The following is a 26,862-nucleotide window of genomic DNA, read 5'->3' as shown; positions in this document are numbered from 1 at the left end:
TGGTTGAGTCTGAAACAAACGTGTGAAGATTTATATGCGTGCGCACGAAGATAACGGCACTTATGCGCATAAGGTACAGTACCGCACAAAGAAGGTCTAGATGGATCATGGAGTTAGTTCTCGCAGATGTCAACAAATCGTACATCGAGAGTAAACTATTACTGCTAGTTTGTTCGGATTCCTATCAGATAGCATAGCTGAGGAAAAAGCGTGTATGTTCGGTCTTACTAGAACCAATGTTTTTTGTTGTTGTCATGAAGTTGTCATGAAAAAGCGTGTATGTTCGGTCTTACTAGAACCAATGTTTTTTGTTGTTGTCATGAAGCCTTTGGGTGTATGGTGACATACCATGTTCGATTTCTTTCCTTTCCTAAAATCATAACAGGAGGTGATTGTGGGTGAGGGGCATAGACAGGAGCATGTTGGTGTACCTTTCATTGGCACATGTTGTTTTAAACATGTTGTTATATTTGTGTACATAACTCGATGGATCTGTTCTGCATAGAATAAGATTCAGCTAAATAGTGATCCTATCAATCCATCGGTAACGTCCTACCGATGAAAAATTGACTGATTTAAAAAAGATGACCTCACCGTACTGCAGGAAAGCGTAATGTTTACAAAAGTCTGTAGCTTTTCATGTAGCGCTACAAGTCTATGAACCAATTTGCGCCGTCTTGCTCGCAATGCAATTCCGATTAAAAAGTCAGTATCAGTCTATGTATAGTCTTTTGCCTTGGCGAACTGTCTCTACGTGTTGGATAGATCGTGTTGGATAAATCATCCGTCTGAGGTTAGGGAGTAAACAATTATGTTCATCGCTTGTGAGCGCTGTTTGGAGGAATCTTTTTTCTCTGTAAAATGTTATCCTTTAACAGACCCAAACCTTCAGTCACTGCTTGAGAGAGCTACCTATTTGCGCATATGCGATTGGCCTGAGCAGAACCTGACGCATAATAAAGTTTACAAACAAGATGAGTCCTTCAACTAGTGATGAGAAGTTAGAGGGCCGATCCAGGCTAGAAAAATCTGATCCAATCCTATAATATGGGATCAAATGATCCGGGATCACTGTTGAATAGCGCTTTTGATCCCTAGCGATCCGGGATCATCGTTGCATGGAAAAGGTGATGCCTTGTATGGGGATTGTGATCCCTAGCGATCCGGGATCATCGTTGCATGGAAATAGCTCTCCCCCCCCCCCCTCCCCTCGCCAACCATTCCACCAGATGTCAGTGATCATTCGATTCCATCCGCATCATGTAAATTTACACGATCTGATTCCAACTTTGGGATCATTTCCCATCACTACCTTCAACCTCCAGAAAGAACGGAGGGATCACTTTGATTTCGATTGTCATCTTTAGCTGTTGCTAACTGTTCTAACATAACTTCGATAGCATTTGCCTAACAAATTAGCTGATAACGTGAACAAAATCTGAATCTAAACACCATCTGAATCTGAGCCACAACAGAAGAAACATGACTGGAATCACTGGAAACACATGTGGCAAGGAACTCGTGCGTTGCCTATCCTGTTGTTCGATCCTGTTGTAGCATTTACCGTTACAATTGCACGGATGGCATATTTACAATCATCATGACAAACAAAACTAGTTCGTCACAACATATGACCAAACAAACAACAAACAAACCACAAAACATCACACGTGAATCTACAATAGATTTTAGCAACTATAATTGTTCTAGTGGAATGACCGGTAAAGTACCAAACATCCTCTGGGATAATGTTATGGATATTAAAATATGTAGAGAATCTCACTATGAGCGAAATACATGCGTGCATTGAGTGAACAAAACAGCTCTACAATGTTTAAAATGAGTTTTTTACTAACAATCTCTACGCGCAACGTGAATTCACGTTCAAAAAGTGAGGTTAAAAACGAAGCATTTTTGCAACAGTGGACTGTGTGTGTACGTTTGTGTATGCCTGCAACGGGCGCAACCGAGAACGAACGACTTCGAAGAAACGAACAGCAAGAGAAATTTCGCTCCGATTGAGAGAGCTTTCGAGGGGGGGCTCGATTCGGCGAGAGTGCAAGCAGGAGCGAAGTAGCTGTTAGAGCGAGCACTTTCTGATTTTGTATGGAGAAGGTCCAATTGCTCTCTTTGGGCACACTTTCTTGCCAAAAATCGTTCTGAGCAACTTCTTCTCGAACGCGGGCTAGTTTTGTATTCAGTCAATATGTAATGAAAAAAGCCTAGTTGTTAAAAATAAAGAAAGATTGAAAAGAAAATTGGACAACATAATTTTTTTAACAACAGTCGCAAACAACTTTTTCAGGTCTATAAACCTTTTGCACTGTCTATTGAGTATTCTTTAGAGATCTTGGCGTATGGTCTTACACGCACACACAGGTAAAGTTTGTTGACGCGACGATGTTGATCGTGCTTTTGTTTTCCACGGAGTTCTTTCTCTCATCTCGCGCAAGAATGTTTGTCGAAGATGCGGGCAGCATAGGTGGTGCAGGTGGAGGATAGCAACGGTTGCTATAGTCATACGGCCAAACGATACACACCCGTCAGGTGTGCGTGTGTGTCATGTACCTCACTCGATCTGTTGTACGTGATCTCGATGCACCGTTTGTCGTTGCAGCCTATAGATAAAGTGCATCTATTACCAGCAGTATTATCGTGCTGGCTCCGTTCTTTAATGTGTGATCAGGAGTAATTAAAGTGTGCATTAAACATTAAAGGAAGTCTAACATTCAAGTTAGCAATCGCGGCTAGTTCTGTCTGCGTGTGTGTTTAAAACGGGCAGGGTTTGATTCGGGATGGCAGCATAAAAGTGTGTCAACAGTGGATAGTTAAAGATGCCATCTACCCGTTTAGCGGTCAATCCGTTAGTCTTTTGTCGTTGCTGGCGGACTTTTGTGCTGTTATGCTTAACAGTGCTTACGGTCTGCGTTAGCATAGCAGACGCAGCAGAAAAAGGTGCCTACTTTGGTTGTTATGAACGCGATCGTTTTGCTAGGTTGGAACTCACGACGAAAAACCGAGATGAATGCGTCGACAACTGTGAGAACAGCTTCTATAGGTAATACTTCATAGTGACCTTTTTTCGGTGGACCGTTATGAATGGCCAAGAAAGTAATTGTTTTCGTTCCGTTGTCTCCTATAGATATGCTGTATTGTCCGGGCAGCGGTGTAGCTGCACCAACACAATCCAAACGCGCATCATCGAAGATCGCGAGTGTGATCTGAAGTGTGGCAAGCAACCAGACGAAAACTGTGGAGGAGTGAATGCCCAAGCCGTCTATGAAACGGGTGTTGATGTTGCTGGACCAGTGCGTAATTTACGTATTGATGGAGAGCAGAAAGAAGACACTGTAGCAATTCGTTGGGATCTTCCGGTCGATGATGGAGTGATAATAGATGAGTTTGAAATCGTAGCCGAAGTGACGCGAACGTACGCCAGCTTCCGGATATATCCCGTACGATGGTCGGTACATAACGTCTCAACCGGATTTGAGCTGTCTAACTTACAGCCAGGTACCGAGTATAACATAACGGTGGTATCTGTTTCACCAAAAGGTTCCGGTGGAAGGGCCAGTATTACGGGTAGCACAGAGATCGGACGTCCGGATCCGGAACCCGAAGAGCCTATCATTCTGCGCCGTTTTGAATCGACCATACAGATAAAGATCCCGCGAGCAACAAACGATAATGGACCGGTTAATTACTACCGCGTGGTGGTGCACTATGTCAATAGCGAGCTGATCCAGCAGATCGACGAGAGTCAGCTGAACACGTTCCAGCAGTCGAAGGAAAACAAAGTACCGTACTATATCGCAGCCGAATTGGAGATGAAGGAGGACGAATCATTACAGTTCACCGTGGGCGATGGCCGCGAGTATCGAAGTTATTTCAATCCGCCAATTACGGCACGCACGCACGTCCATATATCGATCGGTGTTGTGAGCATCCTCAACCATGTGGTGAAGGTACGTTACGCCACGACGACACACGAGCAGCATCAGTACCCAGACCACCATCATGTGAATTTAAAAACGGTCGAAATTGGTAAGGATCTCTGAATTGATCATCTACATCTGAATTGATTGCTACATTGCTTAATGTATGGTTTCAGAACGTAATGAAACTCTTATCACGATCCTGACCACCGCCTGCATCTTGTTCGGCATCGTTCTAACGGGGGCCATAATTTTGTACGTTTATTTGCATTTCAAAACGCCTGCTGCTAACACTCGACCATTTAGTGACCATCACGAACTAACGCTGCAAGGTCCCATACTGGAGGTGGAAAACAACGGTTATATGCCGGACATTTATGAACAGAGGGGATTTGAAGCGGAACTCCGCGACATTATTGATGGGATGGATGGTTCAAAGAATCACGCTCGGAAGTACCTTAGTCTGGATATTAATCGTGTACTAGGCAGTGGAAAGTATGGGGACATTTTGCTTGGATCGTTGCAGCGCCAGGAGCAGGATATGCCGGCCCAGGTGCATGTTATTACGGACGATATGGAGAGCGTCGATCAGATAGCGTTTTTGAACGAATTCCGACGGTTAACGGCACTGGCCGAGCACGCCAATGTGATCTTGTTTTATGGTGTTTGCGTTACGCCCGACTGGTGTTATCTGCTTTTCGAGCAAATGCAAACAACACTGAAGCAGACGCTACTGAATGCACGCGTGCCGATCAATGCAAACAGTGTAAAGTTTTCGACCGTGTCGGAAGAGATTGTGGTCAATATTCTTTGTCTGGTGTGCGATGGAATGCAGTTTTTAGCAGACAATAATGTAGGTAGTAGATCACTGAACTAGAGAACTTGAGCTGACATTAATCTTTATTTTTGATTTCGAATCCTTTGTAGGTCGTGAGTAAAAAGCTGTGTGCCCGCACTGTGTACGTGAATACCAAATTCGAGGTAAAGGTTAGCGCCTTTGGACCACCGCTGTACGCCGAAGATACGAGCAGTGCGATAGCGATCGCACGTTGGCACGCGCCTGAAGTAATCAAATTCCAGAACCACTCGACCAAAAGTGACGTCTGGTCGTTTGGGCTGTTGATCTGGGAGTGTTGCTGTCTCGGTGCTACGCCTTACGGCACCACTACAACGGACAATCTGTTTGCAGCGATACGCGCCGGCCAGAAACCAGAACGCCCGAGCTTTATGTATGAGGATCTATACCAGCTGTGTCTAAACTGCTGGGATGTCGATGCTAGCGATAGGCCAAGCTTTGACGATTTGCGACGTTACCTACGGCAGACGTTACCGATGTTGCGGTATTTGTTGTCGTTTGAGCGCAAACAGAATGTTCAGCTACCACCGTACTTACCTCACTTGGAAGCAGCAGCAGAATAACGGGGAGGAATTTTTTGAACAGTATTTCCGATAATGTAACTTAATTCCGTCCAGGTCGGAAAATGCACAAGCACATTCCGCGGTAACGCTCTCCTAGGTTTCTTTACCTAATATCAAGTTTTATACATTTTATCGATCGATGTTTATTACACTGAATAAAAAAACGTTTTGTTAAAAAGGATAATGACATTGCCATTGTCTATCTGCAGATAAGAAGAAATGATACATCATTTTTCCCTGAATTAATTAGATCAGTGCTGGAATGCTGGATTTACATCTTAAATCGAAAAGACCTATGAGTTTGTACATCTCTTGGTGAAGATCTCGTACGTTTGGTTATTTTGTGTCGTATTATTTTTCCAATGAAATACGACAAAGAGCCGTCAAAATGTAATAATAAATAAATAAATACAACATTTTTTCAATTAAATCGATCCCCTTCATCATAATTTAAATCACTATTCATGATCATTGGAACAATTTTTCAATCGAACGGACAAGGGAACGGATATTTGTTTGAATGTTGCGTTTGACATGCACGTAAACAAACTGTTGTCAAAATTGTCATTGGAAATAAAAATTGCAATAACGGCAGTATTTGGAAATATCTACGAAAAATACAAATACATTTTACTATCCCAAATTCTTTAACATATTTAACAAATTCTTCATACCAAAAACGTCTGGATAAACGGTTACTAATTACATACACATGAAAACACTGTTCATCGCTGTCGCTGTGGGCAAACCAGCAATACCGAAAACGGAAACAGTCCTCCGAATCGTCGAGATCCTTCTAGAATGTTCCAGACGGTTCTAGAGCGTTCCGCTTGCAGATGCAAAGTCAAACCGAACAATCCACAGGAAATAGCCGAACGCCCTAACTTCTCCTTTGAAAGAATTGTGTTCATCCGTCAGGGGAAAGGTTCGTTCCTGCACTTCCCCTGTTTCAAGCAAATCCATCTGTCAGTTTCGATGCCGGCGAGCTTTTTGGCGCGGATAACCCTAACCTAGCTTTTCGGTGCAACGAAATCAATTAACATTGAAATGTTATTGTTTCTGGAAAAAAGAATATAACACATGTTTGTACAAAATGCAGATACATTCATTGCTAAAACCTGTCCTACATTCTCTCGGCATGTGCTCTTCAAAACCGTTCTGAGCGGTCAATTCAAATCTGCTCAAAATTGCTCGATAAAGTCAAGCATTTTGTCGGGCAGCAGAAAAGTTCATCGTATCCCCACTCCAATTTCTGGCGTCGGCTAGACACGAACGTTTACCGGTCGGAAGATTGAAGCAGCAGCAGAGTGCGGTTGAAAATTTCCAGAAGCCGTTTGGTAATCTACAAAATCGGTCTGCAGAAAGCACGTGGCGGAAAGTACAGCGAAAACGACAGTGCACCGCACAACGTGTAGTTGCAAAAGAAGCTAAAGTTAAGTGAAAGTGAGACTGATTGATTCTTTACTGCAGGAAAAGCAAAAAAACTGATCAAAGGTAAGCATTTGTCACCAAAAATGTACAATCAGTGTGAAGCAGAACTGAGTGGGCTGACCCTTCGTTGAAAAGTCCACCGTGCGTCCCCCCCCAGTGATTCATCATTTTCTTGCATTTAATCATCTGCTTATTGGATTATTCCATGCCAATGTAGGCTGAAAACAATTGAAAATAGTAGAATACAAACAAAATTCAGCGGCGGTATGTGGTGCGGTCACGAAATCAATATATCATGCTAACTAATTAGGGCATAAGGTTCTGGCTAGGAATCATTCTCAAAGTGTGTCTTTGTTTCTGGGTCGCATGGTTACATGGTAGTAGTTATTGGTCTCCGTGGTCCTTTCTAATGTTGGGACGTTTTTTTTGTGTTGCCTTTCCAGATGCCTGAAGCACCAGAAGCAGAGACCTTTGCATTCCAGGCTGAGATTGCTCAGCTGATGTCACTGATCATCAACACGTTCTACTCGAACAAGGAAATCTTCCTGCGTGAGTTGATCTCGAACTCGTCCGATGCGCTGGACAAGATTCGCTATGAGTCGCTGACGGATCCCTCGAAGCTGGAATCGGGCAAGGAGCTGTTCATCAAGATCATCCCGAACAAGGAAGCCGGCACGCTGACGCTTATCGATACCGGTATCGGCATGACGAAGGCCGACCTTGTGAACAACCTTGGTACGATTGCCAAGTCGGGCACGAAGGCGTTCATGGAGGCGCTGCAGGCTGGCGCGGACATCAGCATGATTGGTCAGTTCGGTGTCGGTTTCTATTCAGCGTACCTGGTCGCTGATAAGGTGGTGGTGACATCGAAGAACAACGACGACGAGCAGTACGTTTGGGAATCGTCGGCTGGCGGGTCGTTCACGGTGCGCTCAGATTCCGGTGAGCCACTCGGTCGCGGTACGAAGATCGTGCTACACATCAAGGAGGATCAGCTGGAGTACCTGGAGGAGAGCAAGGTGAAGCAGATTGTGAACAAACATTCCCAATTCATCGGCTACCCGATTAAGCTGCTCGTGGAGAAGGAGCGCGAGAAGGAGGTGAGCGACGATGAGGCCGAGGAGGAGAAGAAGGAAGAGGACAAGAAGGACGACGAACCAAAGCTGGAAGACGCCGAGGAAGAGGATAAGAAGGAAAAGAAGAAGAAGACTGTGAAGGTGAAGTACACCGAGGACGAGGAGCTGAACAAGACGAAGCCCATCTGGACGCGTAATGCGGACGATATCTCGCAGGAGGAGTATGGCGAGTTTTACAAATCCCTGACCAACGACTGGGAAGATCATCTGGCGGTGAAGCACTTCTCGGTTGAGGGCCAGCTGGACTTCCGGGCGCTGCTGTTCGTGCCCCGTCGTATGCCGTTCGATCTGTTCGAGAACAAGAAGAAGAAGAACAACATCAAGCTGTACGTGCGCCGTGTGTTCATCATGGACAACTGCGAGGAGCTGATTCCGGATTACCTGAACTTCATCAAGGGTGTGGTCGATTCGGAGGATCTGCCGCTGAACATTTCCCGAGAGATGCTGCAGCAGAACAAGATCCTGAAGGTGATCCGCAAGAACCTGGTGAAGAAGTGTGTGGAGTTGTTTGAGGAGCTGGCCGAGGATAAGGAGATGTACAAGAAGTTCTACGATCAGTTCAGTAAGAACCTGAAGCTGGGTGTGCATGAGGATAGCCAGAACCGTCAGAAGCTGGCCGATTTGCTGCGTTTCAACACGTCGGCATCTGGCGACGAGTTCTGCTCGCTGGCAGATTACGTTGGCCGCATGAAAGAGAACCAAACACAAGTTTACTACATCACGGGTGAGAGTATCGATCAGGTGAAGAACTCGGCGTTTGTAGAGCGTGTGAAGAAGCGTGGCTTCGAGGTAATCTACATGACTGAACCCATCGATGAGTACGTCACTCAGCAGCTGAAGGAGTACAAGGGCAAGCAGCTGGTTTGTGTGACGAAGGAAGGGTTGGAGCTGCCGGAAGATGAGACTGAAAAGAAGAAGCGCGAAGAGGACAAGACCAAGTTCGAGAACCTGTGCAAGGTGATGAAGTCAGTGTTGGAGAGCAAGGTGGAGAAGGTGGTGGTATCGAATCGATTGGTAGATTCGCCCTGCTGTATCGTAACGTCGCAGTACGGTTGGTCGGCCAACATGGAACGCATTATGAAGGCACAGGCGCTGCGTGACTCATCTTCCATGGGCTACATGGCGGGCAAGAAGCATATGGAGATCAATCCTGATCATGCCATCGTCGAGACGCTGCGACAGCGAGCGGATGCGGATAAGAACGATAAGGCAGTGAAGGATCTTGTGATTTTGTTGTTCGAGACGGCGCTCCTTTCGTCGGGTTTCTCGCTGGACGAACCTGGAAACCACGCATCCCGTATCTACCGCATGATCAAGCTGGGTCTGGGTATCGACGACGACGAGCCAATGGCGGCAGAAGAGAGCAGCAGTGCGGCACCGGCCTCTGGAGACGCTCCACCGCTGGTCGATGATTCGGAGGATTTGTCACACATGGAGGAAGTCGATTAAATTAGCAGCATTGTGTAAAAACAATAGTTTACTGCCAGAGTCTAAAGTAGTTAAGTAAATCTGTCATCTATGTTAATGCGGTTACGATAGTTAGTTTTTGAAAGATTAGCTTCACTATCGTTTAATTTTTCGAACAGAAGCAATACAGGTACAGGTACGTTTGTAGGTAATGTTAATTCTATTAAAAATGACTTTTCATTGTTAATCGTATGTACAGGGGAGATTCTTTAAGGAATTTAAACTACATATCTCACTAAGTACTTTCACTTTTAACTAGATTACTCTAGCTTTGCCAGATGTTGGCTTACTAGAAATCTGTTCGGTTTTTATATTCATTCAGGAATCTTACATTTTATCAATAGTATTTGCTGGTCAGGTTGTGGAAAAATGAATTCTGCTTAACCGCGTTCTAGCGGAGATTTTTTTTATGAAGAAGAATACATAGAGAGGTCTAAACACGCTGAATATTCGTTGTTTCATGTGGAACGGAATTATGGTATGAGAAATTTTCACTACAGTATTCAGCGATTTACATTGAATGTTACTTTTGCATACATGCTCTCACTTCCTGCACCATCGATGGTACAGGAACGTGGCGAATAGTTAAGAAATTCGAAACTTGTGAAAGCTAATGTAAGCCACCATCCAACTGTCCACTTCCGAAATATCTATTTCTAGTTTTAAAAAAGCAATCATGTGTTTATCTAACGTAGTAGTGGGATAAATGAAGTTCATATATTTATATATATGAGTTCATATATTCTCATTTCTAACGCGCCAGTGTCTCACTTAGGTCGAGGTTGATACATTTCGAGTGTCACAACTTTCGACAAATCTGCACTATAGCGATCTTGGCATATTTGTATGTAGTGGTTTCAGTGTAGTTTGTTGATGTAGCTAAATGTCATTAAACCACCCAATATCAACAAGCCGTTCCATTTTTGGTGGACAAACAGAAGAAGTATAACGTGTAGTTTCATTAGGCTATTTAAAATGGAAGGCGAGTGCGAACAACCCAATAGGACACCCAACAATATGATAGTGCAGATCGTCAATGAGTACCGAACAATGTTACAGCAACAGATAGCTCTGCATCTAAAGCGCCAGCGGGATCATTTAGTGCGGATGAGACGCCGGTTCCTCTCGAAACTGGCGCACCGTTTGTACCGGAACTACGCACTATACGATCGTACTAGACGTCATCTGTTGATGGACGTTACACTGATTAATACAAGAAGGGATAGTGCTCGGAGGAAACACTATCGCGTACTTTGGGACTCAATGCCCACCAAATCCGGGCAAGAGTTTAGCGATGAGCAGTTTGAACAGTGTCGCATGAATCAGGCCACATTTCAGTTCTTGTTTGAAAAGCTAGAGCCTGAGCTTACGCGAATACCACTGCTGTTGTCGACCAGAATGAAAATAGCGATCGCAATCTACGTTCTTGGTTCCGGAAAGGACTACGCATCGGTGGGCACAACGTTCGGTGTTAATTCGAACACCGTGCAGGATTGTGTGCAAATGTTTTGTCGCTCTGTGATTAAAATTTTTCGAGAGGACGTAATAAAAATGCCGCTAGACAACGATAGCATTAAGGATGCCGCGAATGAATTTGTAGAGTTTGCTGGGATTCCACAGGTATTTGGAATCGTGGGATGCCTCCATATTCCCATTAATCATACGGGAAAGGAACCGGAAAAGTACATCAACAGTAAAGGCTGGAGCTCCATCATACTACAAGCGGTAGTAGATAGAAAGGGAAGGTATGTTATTTCATTGTAGAATAGTTGTATCTATTGTATTTTTCATGGGAAACAATCTTTGACAGCTTTGTGGATATATCCTGCGAACATCCAGGACGCACGATTGTTGCCGATATGCTTGTAAATTCTCCGTTATACCAACGGATGGAACAGTTGGATGCAGTAAGTTACGAAACAGCTAGTTTTGATTCCTGTTTGTTTTAATAATAAAACAAAAAACTTTCTTCTGTTCATATTTTCAGCCTTATGAAACCATTGACAACTTCAATGTAGCACCTTTGCTGTTGGGTGATAGTAAATATCCCCTGCTTCCGTGGCTACTAACGCCTTATCCATTGGGCGAAAATATGCCCCATGCCGAACGCTCCTTTAATGTGTATGTTGCAAAAGGAAGAAGCTGTATCAGTAAGGCATTTGATCGGTTGGTCGGACGTTGGAAGGTGTTGAATCGTTGCATAGACCTCAGTACGGTTTCCGAGGTGATCATTACCTGTTGTATACTGCACAATGTCGTCGAACAGCTCGATTCCCCGTACCTAGATGCGTGGAACGAGTGTCATAATGAAGAGGACGTTGCACCGGAACAGCCACATTGGGAGTGCCAGATTGTGTCTATTTACGGTGAAGAGGTGAGAAACCATCTGAGTAAATATATGCACGATCATTTCCCTCTTATCGTGGACGACGAGGACTGAGAAGATTCGCAGTGGTTTATAATAACGATTTGGGAAAGAAAAGTACCCCACGGTGTTGATACGAAACAGCACCATTTATTTGTTTGCATTTTTGTTACTGTTTTGGATGCTAAAGATTAGACGAAAATAGTCCGTTAGTTTAGGACCAAATAGTTGCAACATATTTTACTCTAACGTTTCGATCACTTCCACATGCTGTACCGATTGGTTGGCTAACACGTCCTTTAGCCGGGTGAAAAATGTATCCATACTTTCCTCGAGCATCGTTCTCGTCGTCTCGTGTATTCGATCGATAAATTCTTCCTCTTTGCGAACGTACAGATTGAACTCGTAATCGATCAATCGCTTCTGGCTACGGTAAAATTCATCACTAAGTTCCTGTTTGCTCATCGCAATCGTGGCATTAAGTTTGCTGTTCCGATCAGATTTAGGGAGCTGTGCAGGACCATAACGCTTCCCCACTTTGGTGCTGGCCATCTTTTTTGGTATGTCAGTATGTTTCCTTTTTAGATTGACGGTTGATACTTCCGTGACTTGTGGTTTGGGAGCAGTATCATCGTTTGCGTTACTTAATTGTTCAATAGAATGCTCCGCTGCTGCTATAGTCTCGTCGGGTTCCGATGTGAATAAATACTCTTCGCTTGATGTTTTCAGCGGCAAATGATTCAGCATACAGTCCATTTCTTCAAAATACGGAAAGAGTTGCTGCTGGTTTTTGCTTTTGCTGCGCTTCGCCTTCATGTAGAGGTTTTTCAAATTTTTCCATCGCACACCGATCTGCAGGTAGTTTTTGTAGTGATACCCACTCTCTATCATCTTGTTCTCAATCCTTCGGAAAATTTCCATATTCTGTTTGTGTTTGCTGCTAAACGAACCGGCATAGTTGTTGTCTTGCATGATCTGTAGCATTTCCTTCGTTTCATCATACTTCCAAATGTTTCGTTTATTCATTTTGTATTAACTAACTCGGTCTCACGGCGTTCGTTTTCTAGTTAAGAGACGCTTAACAAAAAGTTCACAGCACAAACAGAGCGTATCACAACAAATGGAACTATTTAGACAATTTATGAAGCAGTGCTGCCAGTACGTCGAAAACGTCAAAATGCATTGTTTTCAAATCGTACAGCCATGAACAATTTTTGGTCCCACCAAATTTGAGTAAAATCTCCAACAATAGTTCAAATTGTAATTAATGAATGCCACCTAAATGCCGAGCAATATAACTAATTACAAACATAAAAGCTATTACGACATGCGGTTTTGTTGTTGCTTTATTTGTACATATATATTTCTGTCAACTTACACTTTCGTATTCGGAATCATAGGAAAATAATATTTTAGCTAAATTAAAACGTTCTCATTTGCCTAAGTTTACAACTACAAAAAACGAGGAAAAACAAAAAATCTCGTTTCCGGTGCGCTGCCACTTTTCACACGCACGCACTCATTCGCTATATACAGAGAGTGATTTATTACAAAAGGTCTTTCATGGCGCATCCGCCTACGCTTACTGTTTGCGTCTCCTGGCTAACTACGTTGGCGAGGCAAAGTGTGTTGCGTGCAGGTGAACGAATGATTGTAACAGGATAATGGTGACCAGCACCCAGCTGCCCAGCAGGCTACCGGCGCTCAGTGGAGCAGCCCGATTACCCCCGTTGTACGTCGCGTTACAGCACTGGGCGGCAAAGTCGATGACGCTCGGATAGTAGTGATTCCAGAACTTCACCGCATCAAAGCTCATGGTGGTGTGGTCGCTCATGTTGAACGAACGATCGATGATCAGCACGCCCGGCTCGGTGACGGTGAACTTTTCCCAACGAATGTACACTCCAACCTGGGTCGGATTAGTGAACTTGGCAAAGTTCGCCCACAGTGTCATCACGATGTCGGCTACCCTCTTGTCCGCACTGTCCCACTGCATTTGGTCGGCGAGCGCTAACCAGTACGGCAGTCCCCACAGGAAGATCAGCTCGAAGTTGTGCGGCACGCCTACCCACTCGGGCACATCCTTCAGGGCGGCCGCCGTCCGTGGTTTGATGTCGAAGCGATACACGAACGTATCCGCCTGTTGACTCATGTGCATCGCCAGCTCGATCGTCGGTGCGACGTATTTGCGCTCGGTCGCAAACTCGATGTATTTCCGGCGAAGCGTGACAGGATCGGTAGTCGGAGGGTATGGTTTGTACTGATACTGAACAGCTTCCATCACGATGTCCATGTTGCCACCGCACAGCGTTTCGTTGAAGTCCATTTCGGCGAGATCACCCATGACGACGTCACCCAGAAGTGTTTCGAACATTTCCGAGCCCAGCCCGTGCTCGATCATGTCACCCATCGTCAGTTCCAGGACTTCCTCCATGTCGGTGTGACCTATCAATAGTGGCACCCGGCGCAGTTTGCCCTGGTGTACCAGCATGTTCGGGTGGTCCGAGATGAAGGGTGTGGTCGTGTTGCTCAGCCCCCGGTCAATGACCGGGCCCCAGTCGATTGGAGGTGAGTTCTCGGCAAGGATCTGCGCATCGACTCGGCGCAAACAATCCATCAGCTTTGTGGTCGGCCGACGGAAGCACCCGAAGGCGGTCGCCAGCTCGTCCAAAGAAGATGCATATTGCTTGGCGCTGCGAACGCTCGAGTCGAGCAGCAGACTGCCGGACATCAGGATAGCCTTGTGGAACATGTCGTCCGTCCAGTCGCCGGACATGAGGTGCAACCCCACGCAAACGGCGCCTGTCCCGTGGCCCATGATCGTGACCGAACCTTCATTCCCATTGAACAGCCGGATGTTGCGCTTGATCCAGAGTAGCGCGGCCGACTGGTCCATCAGACCGAAATTTCCCGGTGCCTCCCCGTCCATGCTGGTGAAGAACCCGAAGATGCCCAACCGGTAGGCCACCGTCACAACGATGATCTTCTGCTTGAACACCATCTGGAAGGGATTTAACGTGAAGGGTGTGTCACCATCAAAGTCACCCGTGGGAAAGGTTACCAGCACCGAGTAACCGTCCGTTGGCATGGTTGCTGCAAAACGCCAAGAAAGAGGATTGAGAGGAGAGAAGTTAGCATTATTGTTGGTTTCAAAACTGTCTACTAGCAGAACTAGTACTAATCTTACATCGCAACATAACTCAAATGAATCAATTCATTACAATACTTTCAGATTTAGTAATCTGGTGCGTAGTTTTGGTGGCGATCGACTGATCTAAAGAGAATAATTGTTTAAAAAAAGGTTTTACAGCTAAATTTACTCTACCTACTGTATATGCCGGACATTACATGGCATAGATTCGCGAGAGATTTTGAAGAATAAATTACTAGAATTCCCTTTTAAGTGCTTCTAAATGTGTGTGTAATATCTGAGGACCATGGAGCGATCGTGCTGGGCTTTCGAATTTTTGTCTACAGAAAGGGATGCTCAGAACAAGAATTATGATAATACGGGAACCAGTTCGCCGACATGGAAGTAACGGATATTCCGAAAACATGGCAAACCTCTACTGTTCAATCATAAAAGACACCCACAATCACTGTTCTAGATTGCGTTATCATTTCCTTTAGAAAAAGCTTTATTAGCGACAAATATTCTTTATTGTCGGTGTTGAATATTATTTTACGGTCGATTCGATTGCGATAGCTGGCTTCGAGCGTTTTGCCCTAGAGGACGCTGCATTGAGCGGTGAAGCAATCGAACCGAGGATACCCGAGTTTAGAGGATCAATGACCGGGGGAAAGGAGACTCGATAAAGCTAACCCGGCAAACGAGGACGTGATTTTTTTGCCTCGGGTTGGAGATTACAGAGGCAACAACCAAGTTGATGGTGGCACCACCAGTGGCGATGCTGACACATCCTTACTTACGCTAGGTGTCGTAATAGGTGAGCGCTCTTTCGAAGTCGTTCAAAGTCTGCACCGACAATATCATTGATGTTGAGATACGCGCGTTGAGATTTCGGAAAATGCTCCACTCAAAACACCTACCGCGACGAACGAAGCAGGGACGACACAGAACTTATATAGTTCCAGTATTCACATACCCCTCTTACACATGGAATTTGTCCAAAACTGACGAAACCCTCTTAACCGCGTTCGAGAAGAAGAAGCTCAGAAGGATTTTTGGCCCCGTATGTGTGGAAGGACAATGGAATCGCTACAATGACGAGTTCTATAAGCTGTACGGCGAACTTACTGTCGTACAGCGGATTAGACTCGCCAGGCTCCGGTGGGTTGGTCACGTCATGAGAATGATACCATACGATCTAGGCCGTAAAGTCCTATTAGATCGTCCACATGGACAGAGGAGACGTGGTAGGCCCAAATTGAGATGGAGTGATGGCGTTGATGCGTCCGGCAGAAAGGCCGGGAGAACGGATTACAGACGAAGGTGTTCGACCGTGAGTGGTTTAGAGGGCTCCAGCAGCAGACAGCAGGCCAAAACCGCGAAGCGGTTGAAGCTCCAGATAAATAAGTAAGTAACATAACCAAATTTGATGCAACCGATTTGGCAAATAAAGATGGCTAAAATAAATCCTTTTCTTGTGTTTTTATTATGCTCGGTTAGTCGGTTTTTCAATGTAATAACAAGAACACTGTTGCAAGTTGCAACAGCCGGCAAAATAAATTGTTAACATTAGCACACACAGGGACAATGCTTTTTTATTTCTATTCTAGACCAAATTTTCCAACTTTGAACAATTCCATATTCAGGAATCATTTTAAAGCTTCATATCAAAATACTCCCAGATGAACTAAAAGGACTTCACCGAATGGGTTGTGGAGTTCATCATTCTCTGTATACTACAGAGTAGGAATAGTTGAAAAAATCCTTTATTTCGTTAGTTGTAATTATGCCTTCAAATAACAAACAACCCTTACATCGCCCTTGAATAAATGTTTACCTATCGTATTGTGAAACGATTCGATTCATTCACTTATCAATTATGCACTTTGTCATCGGACGGTCTTTTGATCGGTTGATTAATCGGGACACCATTGTCCAACTACAGGTATCCCTCCCGGGCCGCTTTTAGCTGCTCTGCTCTGCACGTTCCCCCAAAACCAAAATAAAAAAAAACCCGGCACAGCACACCGATGAATGGTTCTAATTTGTTCCACTTTTCTTGGGGCTTACCGCTACAGCCACGTGATATAAATTATGTATCCCCGGCACATCGTGTACCATTGCTCTACCGCAAAACCGTAACAAAACAACAAAAAAACAGCCGCTTCAAACGTCGTTCGTGAGTTTGCAAAATCATGCTACGGACCGTTGTACTAAGGACAGCGATACTCGGCAAATACTAACCCAGTGCCCGACTAGTGCCCGACGTCAGTTCGTTGAACTTCGTGCTGGCGGAAATCGAGACTCCTGGCAGTGGTAATTTGGTAAGAAGGGACAGCAGTCCCCCAACAGTGGCTTCAGTGGCAACAGTGGCTCTCAGGCGTTCTCTGTGTGTGAGTGGTTCGTGCTGTAACTGATGCCGTCACGCTTCGCTACACCGCGCGGTACGGCCCAAAGGACTTGCTAGATTCCGTAGGCACGGGTTCCTTATCAGCACGAACCGATCTTGAAATATTGATGTAGGGTTTACTTTTGACACCTACGTCTGAGCGGCCAGCAGTGGGTACTGTACGCAAAGGCAAACATTCAAGACGCCTGTCATGGAGTGCAAGTACTATTGCTTTCTTGAGTATTTAGCACACCAAATTCTTGAAAATGCAGGCATTTTCATTTCCAGCAGCAGAATCGTGATGAAGGTTGATTAAATTCATACCAGCAGGAGAGTGGCGCTGGTGTTGTAAATTAAAAACCCATTAACTACTGCGGATATACTGCGAAAACACTGGGGAACTGTTGCTGGCGGGAACTTACCAATGAAAGAGTGTCCTCCAACACTCGTTTGGTGACGGAATTTGTCGTCCAAGTAAATATTCGACCGGCGCATTGTAGACTGTGATACGTTTTTGTTCTTCCTAACGGGCTAAGACCCCTTGCCGTGGGTGTTCACAATTTTGGAACAATTTCCGTAACAGGCAGTAATTATATGCCACCGAGAGCTCCACGAGAGGAGTCCACGGGCTAACGTTACGGCTAATGGGAGCGAATTTAAAATCCAACCCATTACATATTGTCTCGCTAGGGCGTTGTTTGAAGTTCCACGGGAAAGGAATTTGGGAATTTGATGTTTGCGTGTGGGCTCAGTAACTTGTGCTGGAAAGTGTTTTACTACTTCTATTACTTGATATACTGCGAGATATGTTAAGTATGTGCCAGAAGGTCCAATTCTGATGATGGTGCTCGACTGAAGGTAATATTACTTTTTATGGCTGCGATTGGTGAGATACATGCGATAGGAAGAATATGCTTGACGTGTGAAAGATCAGATATTTTTCTTCTATAAGATAAGTATTCCTCGCTTAAAAGAAATTCCTAAAGTATGTGAGGTCTTAGCAGAGCACTTTCACTTACATTCTGTACTAATAGTGCACTTCAAAATCGCAAACCGTGCAACAGTTTACTGATTCGAAACCCGTAACACGTTATACCAGTGAGATTCTCTAATATTTCTGAATTATTTGCACATTCGATTCAAGTTTGCAAGAACCGCTTAGCGTTAACTTTTCAATCTTGGACAAAAAAAAAACCAGAACCAAGTCAAACAAGCTCTTGCGAAGATAAGACGCGATATCTTCAAACGTACACGTGCTACAATGTCCGCTCATTAGGTCATCGAGGGACTACCAAGCCAAGCAACAAAATCATCTCAGCCTTATGAACTTGCAGAACCGCTACACGCATTTACGGGGTCATCGGGGTAAATAGCGGGTCCCATTCCTCTTGAGTACCATCGAAACCTTCGCACCGTGTGTACGACCGCTGTAGCGACTTGGGAGGAGCAATTAACTTAGTCACGCGATTCAACTACAGGAGCCACACTGGGACGAAAAAGACTCAGCAACACACTCACTTCAACCATACGTACCAGATAATGATTGGCATTGGTAGTGGTGGCGTTGGTGGGTCATGTATAACAGAATGCTCACACGCCCTGAGCGCAGAGACAAAATAGCAAATTGCATCTTATCAGAGATTGCAATTAACTGTCATTTCATAGTCAATTAGTAGCTTCATCGATGGTTGAGCGAATATGGCGAATTGGAGGAAATTAGTAGATGGCGCCTAGGAAGTGAGTGTTGTTGAGTAGAGCTGATTTAATGATATTCCTGTCATTGTAGAGCGTATTGCCATTTTCGCACATTGTACTGGACACGCAAATGAACATTCCATGATGATTAATGTGGCTGAGGATCTTCGTCTTTTTCTTTTAGTTGGTGAAGACTGGCCACCATGACTGACTGATGGCTATCGCCAGATTAAATTACCCACAGATTATAAGCCAAATCATTTATACGAGGGAAAGGACGATCCAGTTAAGATTCGAGCTCAGACCGCTAGTGTCGCATACAGAATCTGCTACTTTGTTTCTGCCGATTGGTTGTTTGCACACAATTTCCGATACTGATCAGCTCACATTAACGTACGCATTAAAAATAACTTATTTTGAATGTCGATGAAAAACAAACTGATACATTCAGCAACAAATATTGCGTCCTCCAACCACTGTTTTCATCTAAAAAGATGACCAAGAAACGCTTCTTGTAACACCTATTTGTTTTACAATCCTATATCCACAATCCTAATCCTAACATTTCGAATGTGCTTCGTAGCGTAGTTCGTAGTGGAGTTAAAAAAACCTCCATTCTTGGCAGAAGTTTTAGTTGGAAAACCCTTCCTATTTGATGACGCTTGCTTTTAAACCCATCTCTTCGTCATGTCTTGGCGGATCGTACTCGGTTAAACCGATCATCGCGTATGATCCCTGTTTAACAGCGAGCGACACCTAGCGTAAAACTAAACGTAACGATGCTAAGATAAATCAGTTTACTCAGTAAGTTCAATCGAACCGTTTGCTCGAAACAACAAACTTGTAGAGATAATTTAATGTAACAAAGTCTACTTGAATCCTACCTTAAATAAAGATTCTAGAAAAATGCATTGATGTCCTTTTGGACGACCTAACGATGGTTGGCCAGGACTGTGACGAATGGCAGGTAAAAATGTATACGTCAGCTTCGCGCTCACCTTTTTCGTGACCAGAGCGATCAACTCAGCCTACAGTTTGTACTCGATATTCCCAAAATTATCCTCCAACTATCGTAAAATTTGGCATTAACATTCTAGCCTTTGCCCTACAAAATTTTATCTGTCAGATCTAAGTGCCTCTGGGAGGGTGCGATCTTTGGAAAACGTATTCTTTTACCAGTCGGAAAGACATTTTGTTCTCAGAAGTATCAAACGCTCATTTTAGATGATTAACTGCTGCTCAGATGCTTATGCTCTAGACTGACACTTCCGCATATTACTATTTGACGGATTGTACATACCTCCAGGAACCTCCAGAAAGTCGATCTTCGTCTTTGAATTCTTCAACACTTTGGAAGTGCGTCTTTAGATTCTTCAGCAGTTCGAGGAGGGTAATAATAGAACTCAGCATAATAGAAAAGTAACTGAATATTGGATCCACCAGTAGATGTCAAGGAACTTCAATAAAAAGTCTCTAACATTTTACTTAATTACTTATCATACGATACAACCGTAACGTGATCTTAGCCTGTTGCAGTAGTCCTCCTCACGGGCGGGTGCCAACGCCTGCCTTTATGGTGGACACATTAACGCCATCACTCCATCTCAATTTGACATCGGAGACTGACGAGTCTAATTCGCTGTACGTTCATCGTATAGCTCTTAGAACTCGTCATTGTAGCGACTTCTCCATTGTCCTTCCACACATACGAGGCCAATAATCCTTCTGAACATCTTCCTCTCAAACGCGGCTAAGAGGGTTTCATCAGGTTTGAACAAATGCCATGTCTAAGAGGTGTATATGAGTACTGTAGCTTCAGTATATATAGCCCCAGCTTCGATCGTCGCGACAGGTGTTAAGAGTAGTTTCCAGAAATTCTCCTATTATTATTACTCCTAGTCCATTTTAACTGCGTATACATATTTCTCCTTGCTATTTACAGTTCTAGTAGTAGCCGATACAATCCAGTTCAGTACAGATTTATCGGCCTTTTTAAGTAGTTCAAGCCTAATGTTCAAGTAGTGTGACAACCAAACATTTTCTGTGAAGGATTGTACAATAAAATTCAGATTATTGATGACATTTTAATGAATTAACACATTACTCGACAGTTTTAGTTTGCTTAAAATCTTCGTATTCCACCACTGCCAACACCAAACCATGTGGTACGTGTAGCCTCTTTTATAACAGGCGATTTTTGTTTTCGTGCACCATTAAACGTTGTAATCCTGCCCGATTTGCATATCGATTTCGGGGAAACTGGTATACTTCCGATGCTAGCAAACGGTTCTCTCGCACAGTGACGCCGCCGTTCAAACGACACACAGAGTTTCCCTCGGGGTAATCTTATTTTTATAGGTGTAGCCCACGAGGTTTTCCCTGCCGGAAACTGATGTGATTCATCCGTTTGAAGGACGAAAGCACATCGGAACCACCCAGCTGGAGGTAAGGGTTCACGTGCAGCCGGGCGCATGAATCGGAGTCAAATGGAGAACGAGCCTCTTCTGTAGTACACTTCGATTACTCCAGTAGCACATATAAATTTGAAGGTCTAATAGGATCTCATAAATGTCAGTATGAGCCATCGTGACGCTTCGTTCTCCGAAGGTTAAACGTTGAAATACTGCTACAGGGGCCACTCTGCAAGCATGCGGTTTGCGGCAAAATGTTCGAAAGACACAGAAATTGTTTTCGAAGTAATTTTATTGTGTACGTATATGCATATGGCAACCCTTCTTCTTCCGGCACGTCTTTTTTAAATTCTTTTCCGAACAGCCTTGAAAGTGCGACATGGATACACGACTGTTGGGAGAAAGTCAAGAAGTTGTAGCTGTCAAAGATTTTTTTTAATCACGATAGTTTCGGGGTCTAAAATAAAAAAAAAGTTTGCCCGGTGGGATACCACTCAACAAAATGTTGATCGATTGAATTGATTTATAGCTACTGTTCATTTCTCGAACCAAAAAAACCCGAGAATGTTTAAAGTTGTGCTTTCACGCACAAACAATTAGCCTCACTAAACATCCGCTTTCTGACACCGGGTGATCGGACGGGCCGCAGTACGGGAGCTGTAAAGAAATTAAAACTTTCACCAAACCGCAACCGATTACAATCAATTACAAGGCGCTTGGTAGAGCTCTTACGCACCCATGCCCGGTTTTGCCCAGGTTGCTCACTTGGCAGCTCAATTATTGGAAACTCATAGGCACCTCCGTTCCAGCTCCTGAGCTGGCCTTCTGACAGGTTAAGAAATCGAAGTGGCGTATTAGAGGGTCCTCGATAAAGATTCAATTATGGCGTTAAAGGTGCGTGTTTGCAATGTGGCTCTGCACTAAGGAGCAAGTGGGAAGAAGCTATACTCCCCTTGGATAGCTTGGAGGTTACAGCGTGAAGTCAAAGTTTATACCCAGCAACAAAGGTCTGACCTTCAAATCGAGCATTCGATCCAATCAACTGGGGCAATAGAAGGGCGAATCGAAGCATAGGGCAAAATACACCGGATGTGTTATTTACTTCAGTATTTACACATTGGATTTTAGCAGTTTTCACATCCCAATAACTTCTATCGGATAATTGCAGCCGTTCGTGTCGTAAATCAGACGATCCTATTACCATTTTTACGATCATTACATTCGCGGCTTACGGGTCACATACAGGACGAAGAGAACAGCAACTGCTCTTAAGACCCTCTTGACCTCTAAATCTTGTTTCTTTGTTCGTACAAATCACCGCAGAAAAAGAAATGGATGAAACGTGCTACCATTTGGTGTGTGCCGTTCCGTTTTTCATGCTTGAATCAACTTCAAGCATCTGCAACGTCTCCAAGACCTCCCAGACGACAACCTGGGTAAGCTTTGACCCATGGTGAGTTCAGGGTCAGCTCGGTGATTATGTAAGGCTCAGCCAAAAACTAACGTATATAAATGAACAGTCTGATTGATGTAAGGATCGACTGATGTGATTACTTATGCCGCTGCGCGTGATCTACCTCTTGGCCAAAACAAAAGGTTCAATGTCAAAAGTCCTGTATACCTGCTTTCATTGTAAGTTTCTTCTTACCGACAAAACCATGAATTAATCAGCAGATTGCATAATCCTGCTAATCTGGTCGGTACATGGGAACGCGCTGAGTAACTGAGAGTCTTTTGTAATGAAGTATAATCAAACAAGTTTTGATATAAAAGTTGGTTTAACAGGACAAATATCATAAGCTATTATAAACTTTCATAATTACAAATTGAAATTCAAATTCTAAATTATAAATATTTTTTCTTTAAATTGGAGCTATAATGTGTTCAAACAAAAGAGTCTTTTATATTTTAAAAAGTTTTACAATAAATGACTAAAAGCCCTGATTATTTTAAATGGGTACATTTGAATTGTCCACAGTTCAAAATTCCGCAAGAAATTACTGTATTCAATTATATCATGTACAGTTAACTGAGCTTGAACATTATTTGATGAAAAAATGCAGAACACATCTGGAACTTTGTACAAAATTATACAAAATTTAATAAAAACGTAATATTTAATATAGAGCCTTATATTGTATATCTATTTTACATAGAGCCAAAAAACTAGAAACTCTGTTTTAAATATTTTTTTTTCTATGGAATGCAATCATAAGAAGAACGAAACATCGTTGATAAATAAGTAAATAGCATAAAATTACTAATAATGAACTGAATTCCTATGCAAACCTGTTTCCCATATATCTGGTTTCCTTTTAAACCCACAAACATGCTTAGTTTCGGTATGCAAACATTGGGAAATTCGTACCCCACGAAGAATACGGCACACAATGCAGTAAAGAAAAACAATCCCATCCACATGGAAATCGATTACCTGTTCCGCCATTCCCTAGCAACGTGTTCGAAACCGACCATCGTCACTCCTACTGGTGCCATCCCATCCACTCGCACCCTTACCGAGCACGTGTGCAATGGATGTGTTTGAATTTTCCACCAGTGGAACGAAAAAAAAAAAACGCTGCACCTTTATCGCCACGGTGTTCGTGAAAAGCTGCTTGTGGAAACACGAAGCAAAGACAGTTTTGACAGTTGAATAGAATAGTGCGAACCGAAGTTTTTGCATTACGGTATGTTTATAAATGGTTTTTCGTCTCGTCGATTCGTTCGAAATGTAGGTTAAAATTGAAGTTGTATGGTTGCTGTAGGGTAACATTTTGCAACAGTATTTGTTTGGGCATTTGGAACCTTCAGTTGGCTGACAGACTTTTGCTTGTTGGTTTACAAACATAGATACTTAAGGGCACTAACTATTACTTTAATTTCTTGCTGGATTCGGTAACCAAAAGCTCCAAGTTAATGTGTTATAGGAAACATAATACCCATTGCAATGCTCAAACGAATGCAAAAGTACCACGAAAGGTTGAAATTAGCAGGACCTCTAATTTTCCATTTATACTTAACCTATTTGTCGCTTACGTGTGACCTAATTGTGTGTGAGGTAGTTTAAGTGTTTCATGTCCCGCCAGGTCACCGTATTGTTTTAAAAGCAAACCACACACCTTGAAGGGGTGGGTTGAATATTGCAGAAATAATTGCCCATTCCGCCATTAGGCTTGCCGTTTTTTAATGGTCTCACTACTCTCACTCAATAACCACTTTTCTTCAATATGTTTGTGCGATGAAATAGCTAAACTTGTGGTACAACAATCTAATTACCATCAGGCAACAAAAGGCGGTGAGGCTTATTATTAAATAATTCCTTATCTTTGCTGCTTGATGCTTAGCCATCGGCTCGATGGACTATAATTATAATGATTACACTTGATAAGCTACGATATTTTTTTTATAGCAAACCAAAGTAGGAGGATACTCAACGCAAAGCTCCTATCTGTACAAGAAGGAGACATGATTTCGTACAGGAAGGTTCTGTTGATGTTCGTAGGAAGAATGTTTATTTTAGTGTTGATTAGCATTATGCTGATATATTTCCTCGATAAAAGTGGCAAGATAGCACAGACCATAACGATGTTGGTGAGTGCTTATATTTCTTCATTGCTTTGTGATTGCACTAACTAATGTTGCATAATCAGTTTAACAAATTTTACTCAATTGCTAAACAAAAAACCTGAAGTGAGTTGAACCTGAACAAAACAAATCATGAGTTCCCAAAAAATGGAGGCGCCTGGTGTGTTTCAATCAGTAACTAATTTAATGCAACTATTTTTTTAAATACCTTACTAATACGCTCAACCATTACCATGCATTTATTAGCATAGTAGTATTATTTCATACCTCTTTCGCGTTTATCGTGAACATATGCGCCGTAACATATTTTTGATGCATTTAAATTTATGGTTCTATGCGTTAGTCGTCAGTCAACTGCTGCTGAAAACCAATAAACGGTAACGAACCGACGCGAGAACCAAATGTATACGTTTTCGCATTTTTATTCCTACCTTTGCCGGTACAGGAAAGGGGCCACAGGAAATGTCACCAAAGCACAGGGATCAAAATATGCTTTCACTAAAAAGTGCACTCAAGAGCACGCTCGCTGGCAAGCTAGAAAGCAATGCAAATGGAGCATTGCTTTGCCACTACCAAGGACCTGGGCATACACCGTGCGATGGTCGACTTCATATACTCCGTCAACAGTAATACATTGGGTTTCATTTTTTTGTGTGTTTTGTTTTACCTTTCTCATCGCACGGGTGTTCCAAAGCACCCAGTCCATACAGACCCAGGCGGGGCTGGCAGGAAGTCAATGGCCATAAAATGAAAATTTGACTCCGTTCAAGGAAAACCCGGCGTGGCTGGTACCTTGGCTACTTGGCGCTCTGTCCCCTGTGGCGGATTTTCCTTTTCGCAGGGTCCACGTTGTCAACGGTTTAGTGTTGCGTCGCGAAGGCGGTGGGATTTATGATTTCCCTGCGGTCCCGTGGCATGTGGCCGTTTTCCCGCTCGATTCATTTCCTTATAAGTGCCGTTCGTTCTTAGTCGGTACGTTTTGACGGTGCGTGGTGGTGTGGTCGTCTCATCGGAAGGCATGAGTTCAATGTTCAATGTAAAAGTGTGTCACTGTATCCACCTTGGAGCATGTTTGGGTTGTGTAGCACAACACTTTTCTAGAATTCCACACAAAATGTATGTACTTTGCCTTGTGATACAGTTCCATTAATTGGGGCTACTATTTGACGAGATCTTCTTAGCAGATTGCGGACTGATAATACACCGAGAGTTGACTAGCTTCAAGCACGCGAATATTACGCCTCTCCATCAACAACTCCTTCAACGTCTTGTTGAGAACTACAGCTTCAAAACCTTCTTGAAAAAGGATCGATACCATTGACTGGCGTTTCGAAAAGTTCAAGGAACTTTGGAAGACCACTAAACACACTCATAAAATTTGGTTTCATTTGAATTACACTCTCTTGCGCTGGCAAACCCTTATTGATGCTTTTACACAGCGGCACTAGCCATATACTTACAATCCGGTATGTAGATGTTCAGGAACAAGCAGTCCTCATCGTACTGTTTCTCGCCACCACCGCCATCACCACCGCCGTCGTCGCCGGAACGGATCAGCTCCATAAACAGCTGGTTGTGCCGCCGATGGGTGTCGCGCGGCATGTGCCAACAGTGAGGTGCCATACTGGTGGCATTTTTCACCCCTTCCCAGCTGGGCAGATTGTCCACTACCGGCGGCGTGAAGCGCTTCTCGTTGACCGGTGCCTGAGCGTACGGGATGCCCAGGTACGCAACGACCCGCTGCGTCCGGAACATCTTCATGTACATGCCCATCACCGTGCCCTGGTCGGGGATGGCCACGGTAGGTGGATCCCGGCCCAGTCCCTCACGGCACAGCAGACTCAGCAGCAGGGCCACCCGGGTGAAGGTTCGGCTCGGAAACGTCGACACTGTAACCAT

At 43.8% G+C, this 26,862-nt stretch overlaps 5 protein-coding genes across 5 annotated transcripts; 3 read left to right on the top strand and 2 right to left on the bottom strand.

Moving 5' to 3' along the window:
- The first annotated feature begins 2,834 nt into the window (after positions 1 to 2,834).
- LOC128711446 (putative inactive tyrosine-protein kinase Wsck) lies at positions 2,835 to 5,354 on the top strand. The gene is made up of 4 exons (XM_053806323.1): positions 2,835 to 3,058; positions 3,143 to 4,044; positions 4,112 to 4,788; positions 4,863 to 5,354. Exons 1-4 carry the CDS (start codon positions 2,835 to 2,837, stop codon positions 5,352 to 5,354), a joined length of 2,295 nt encoding a protein of 764 aa, XP_053662298.1.
- A 1,868-nt stretch (positions 5,355 to 7,222) lies between these two features.
- Positions 7,223 to 9,370, top strand: LOC128711447 (heat shock protein 83). The gene has a single exon (XM_053806324.1). It carries the CDS (start codon positions 7,229 to 7,231, stop codon positions 9,368 to 9,370), a length of 2,142 nt encoding a protein of 713 aa, XP_053662299.1. The 5' UTR covers positions 7,223 to 7,228.
- A 993-nt stretch (positions 9,371 to 10,363) lies between these two features.
- LOC128715203 (putative nuclease HARBI1) lies at positions 10,364 to 11,828 on the top strand. Its single transcript, XM_053810086.1, has 3 exons — positions 10,364 to 11,133; positions 11,199 to 11,295; positions 11,376 to 11,828. Exons 1-3 carry the CDS (start codon positions 10,364 to 10,366, stop codon positions 11,826 to 11,828), a joined length of 1,320 nt encoding a protein of 439 aa, XP_053666061.1.
- Positions 11,829 to 11,993: 165 nt separating this feature from the next.
- Positions 11,994 to 12,779, bottom strand: LOC128712758 (uncharacterized). The gene has a single exon (XM_053807632.1). The coding sequence runs from the start codon at positions 12,777 to 12,779 to the stop codon at positions 11,994 to 11,996; it is 786 nt and encodes a 261-aa protein (XP_053663607.1).
- A 580-nt stretch (positions 12,780 to 13,359) lies between these two features.
- Positions 13,360 to 26,862, bottom strand: LOC128711157 (cholinesterase). Its single transcript, XM_053806022.1, has 2 exons — positions 26,424 to 26,862; positions 13,360 to 14,846 (listed from the first exon to the last, which is right to left on the bottom strand). The coding sequence occupies exons 1-2, from the start codon at positions 26,860 to 26,862 to the stop codon at positions 13,360 to 13,362; spliced, it is 1,926 nt and encodes a 641-aa protein (XP_053661997.1).

This window comes from Anopheles marshallii, chromosome 3, assembly GCF_943734725.1.
Source record: "Anopheles marshallii chromosome 3, idAnoMarsDA_429_01, whole genome shotgun sequence".
Taxonomy (NCBI): domain Eukaryota; kingdom Metazoa; phylum Arthropoda; class Insecta; order Diptera; family Culicidae; genus Anopheles; species Anopheles marshallii.
The sequence above is the reverse complement of the archived record's forward strand: the minus strand, read 5'-3'. Positions and strand labels throughout refer to the sequence as shown.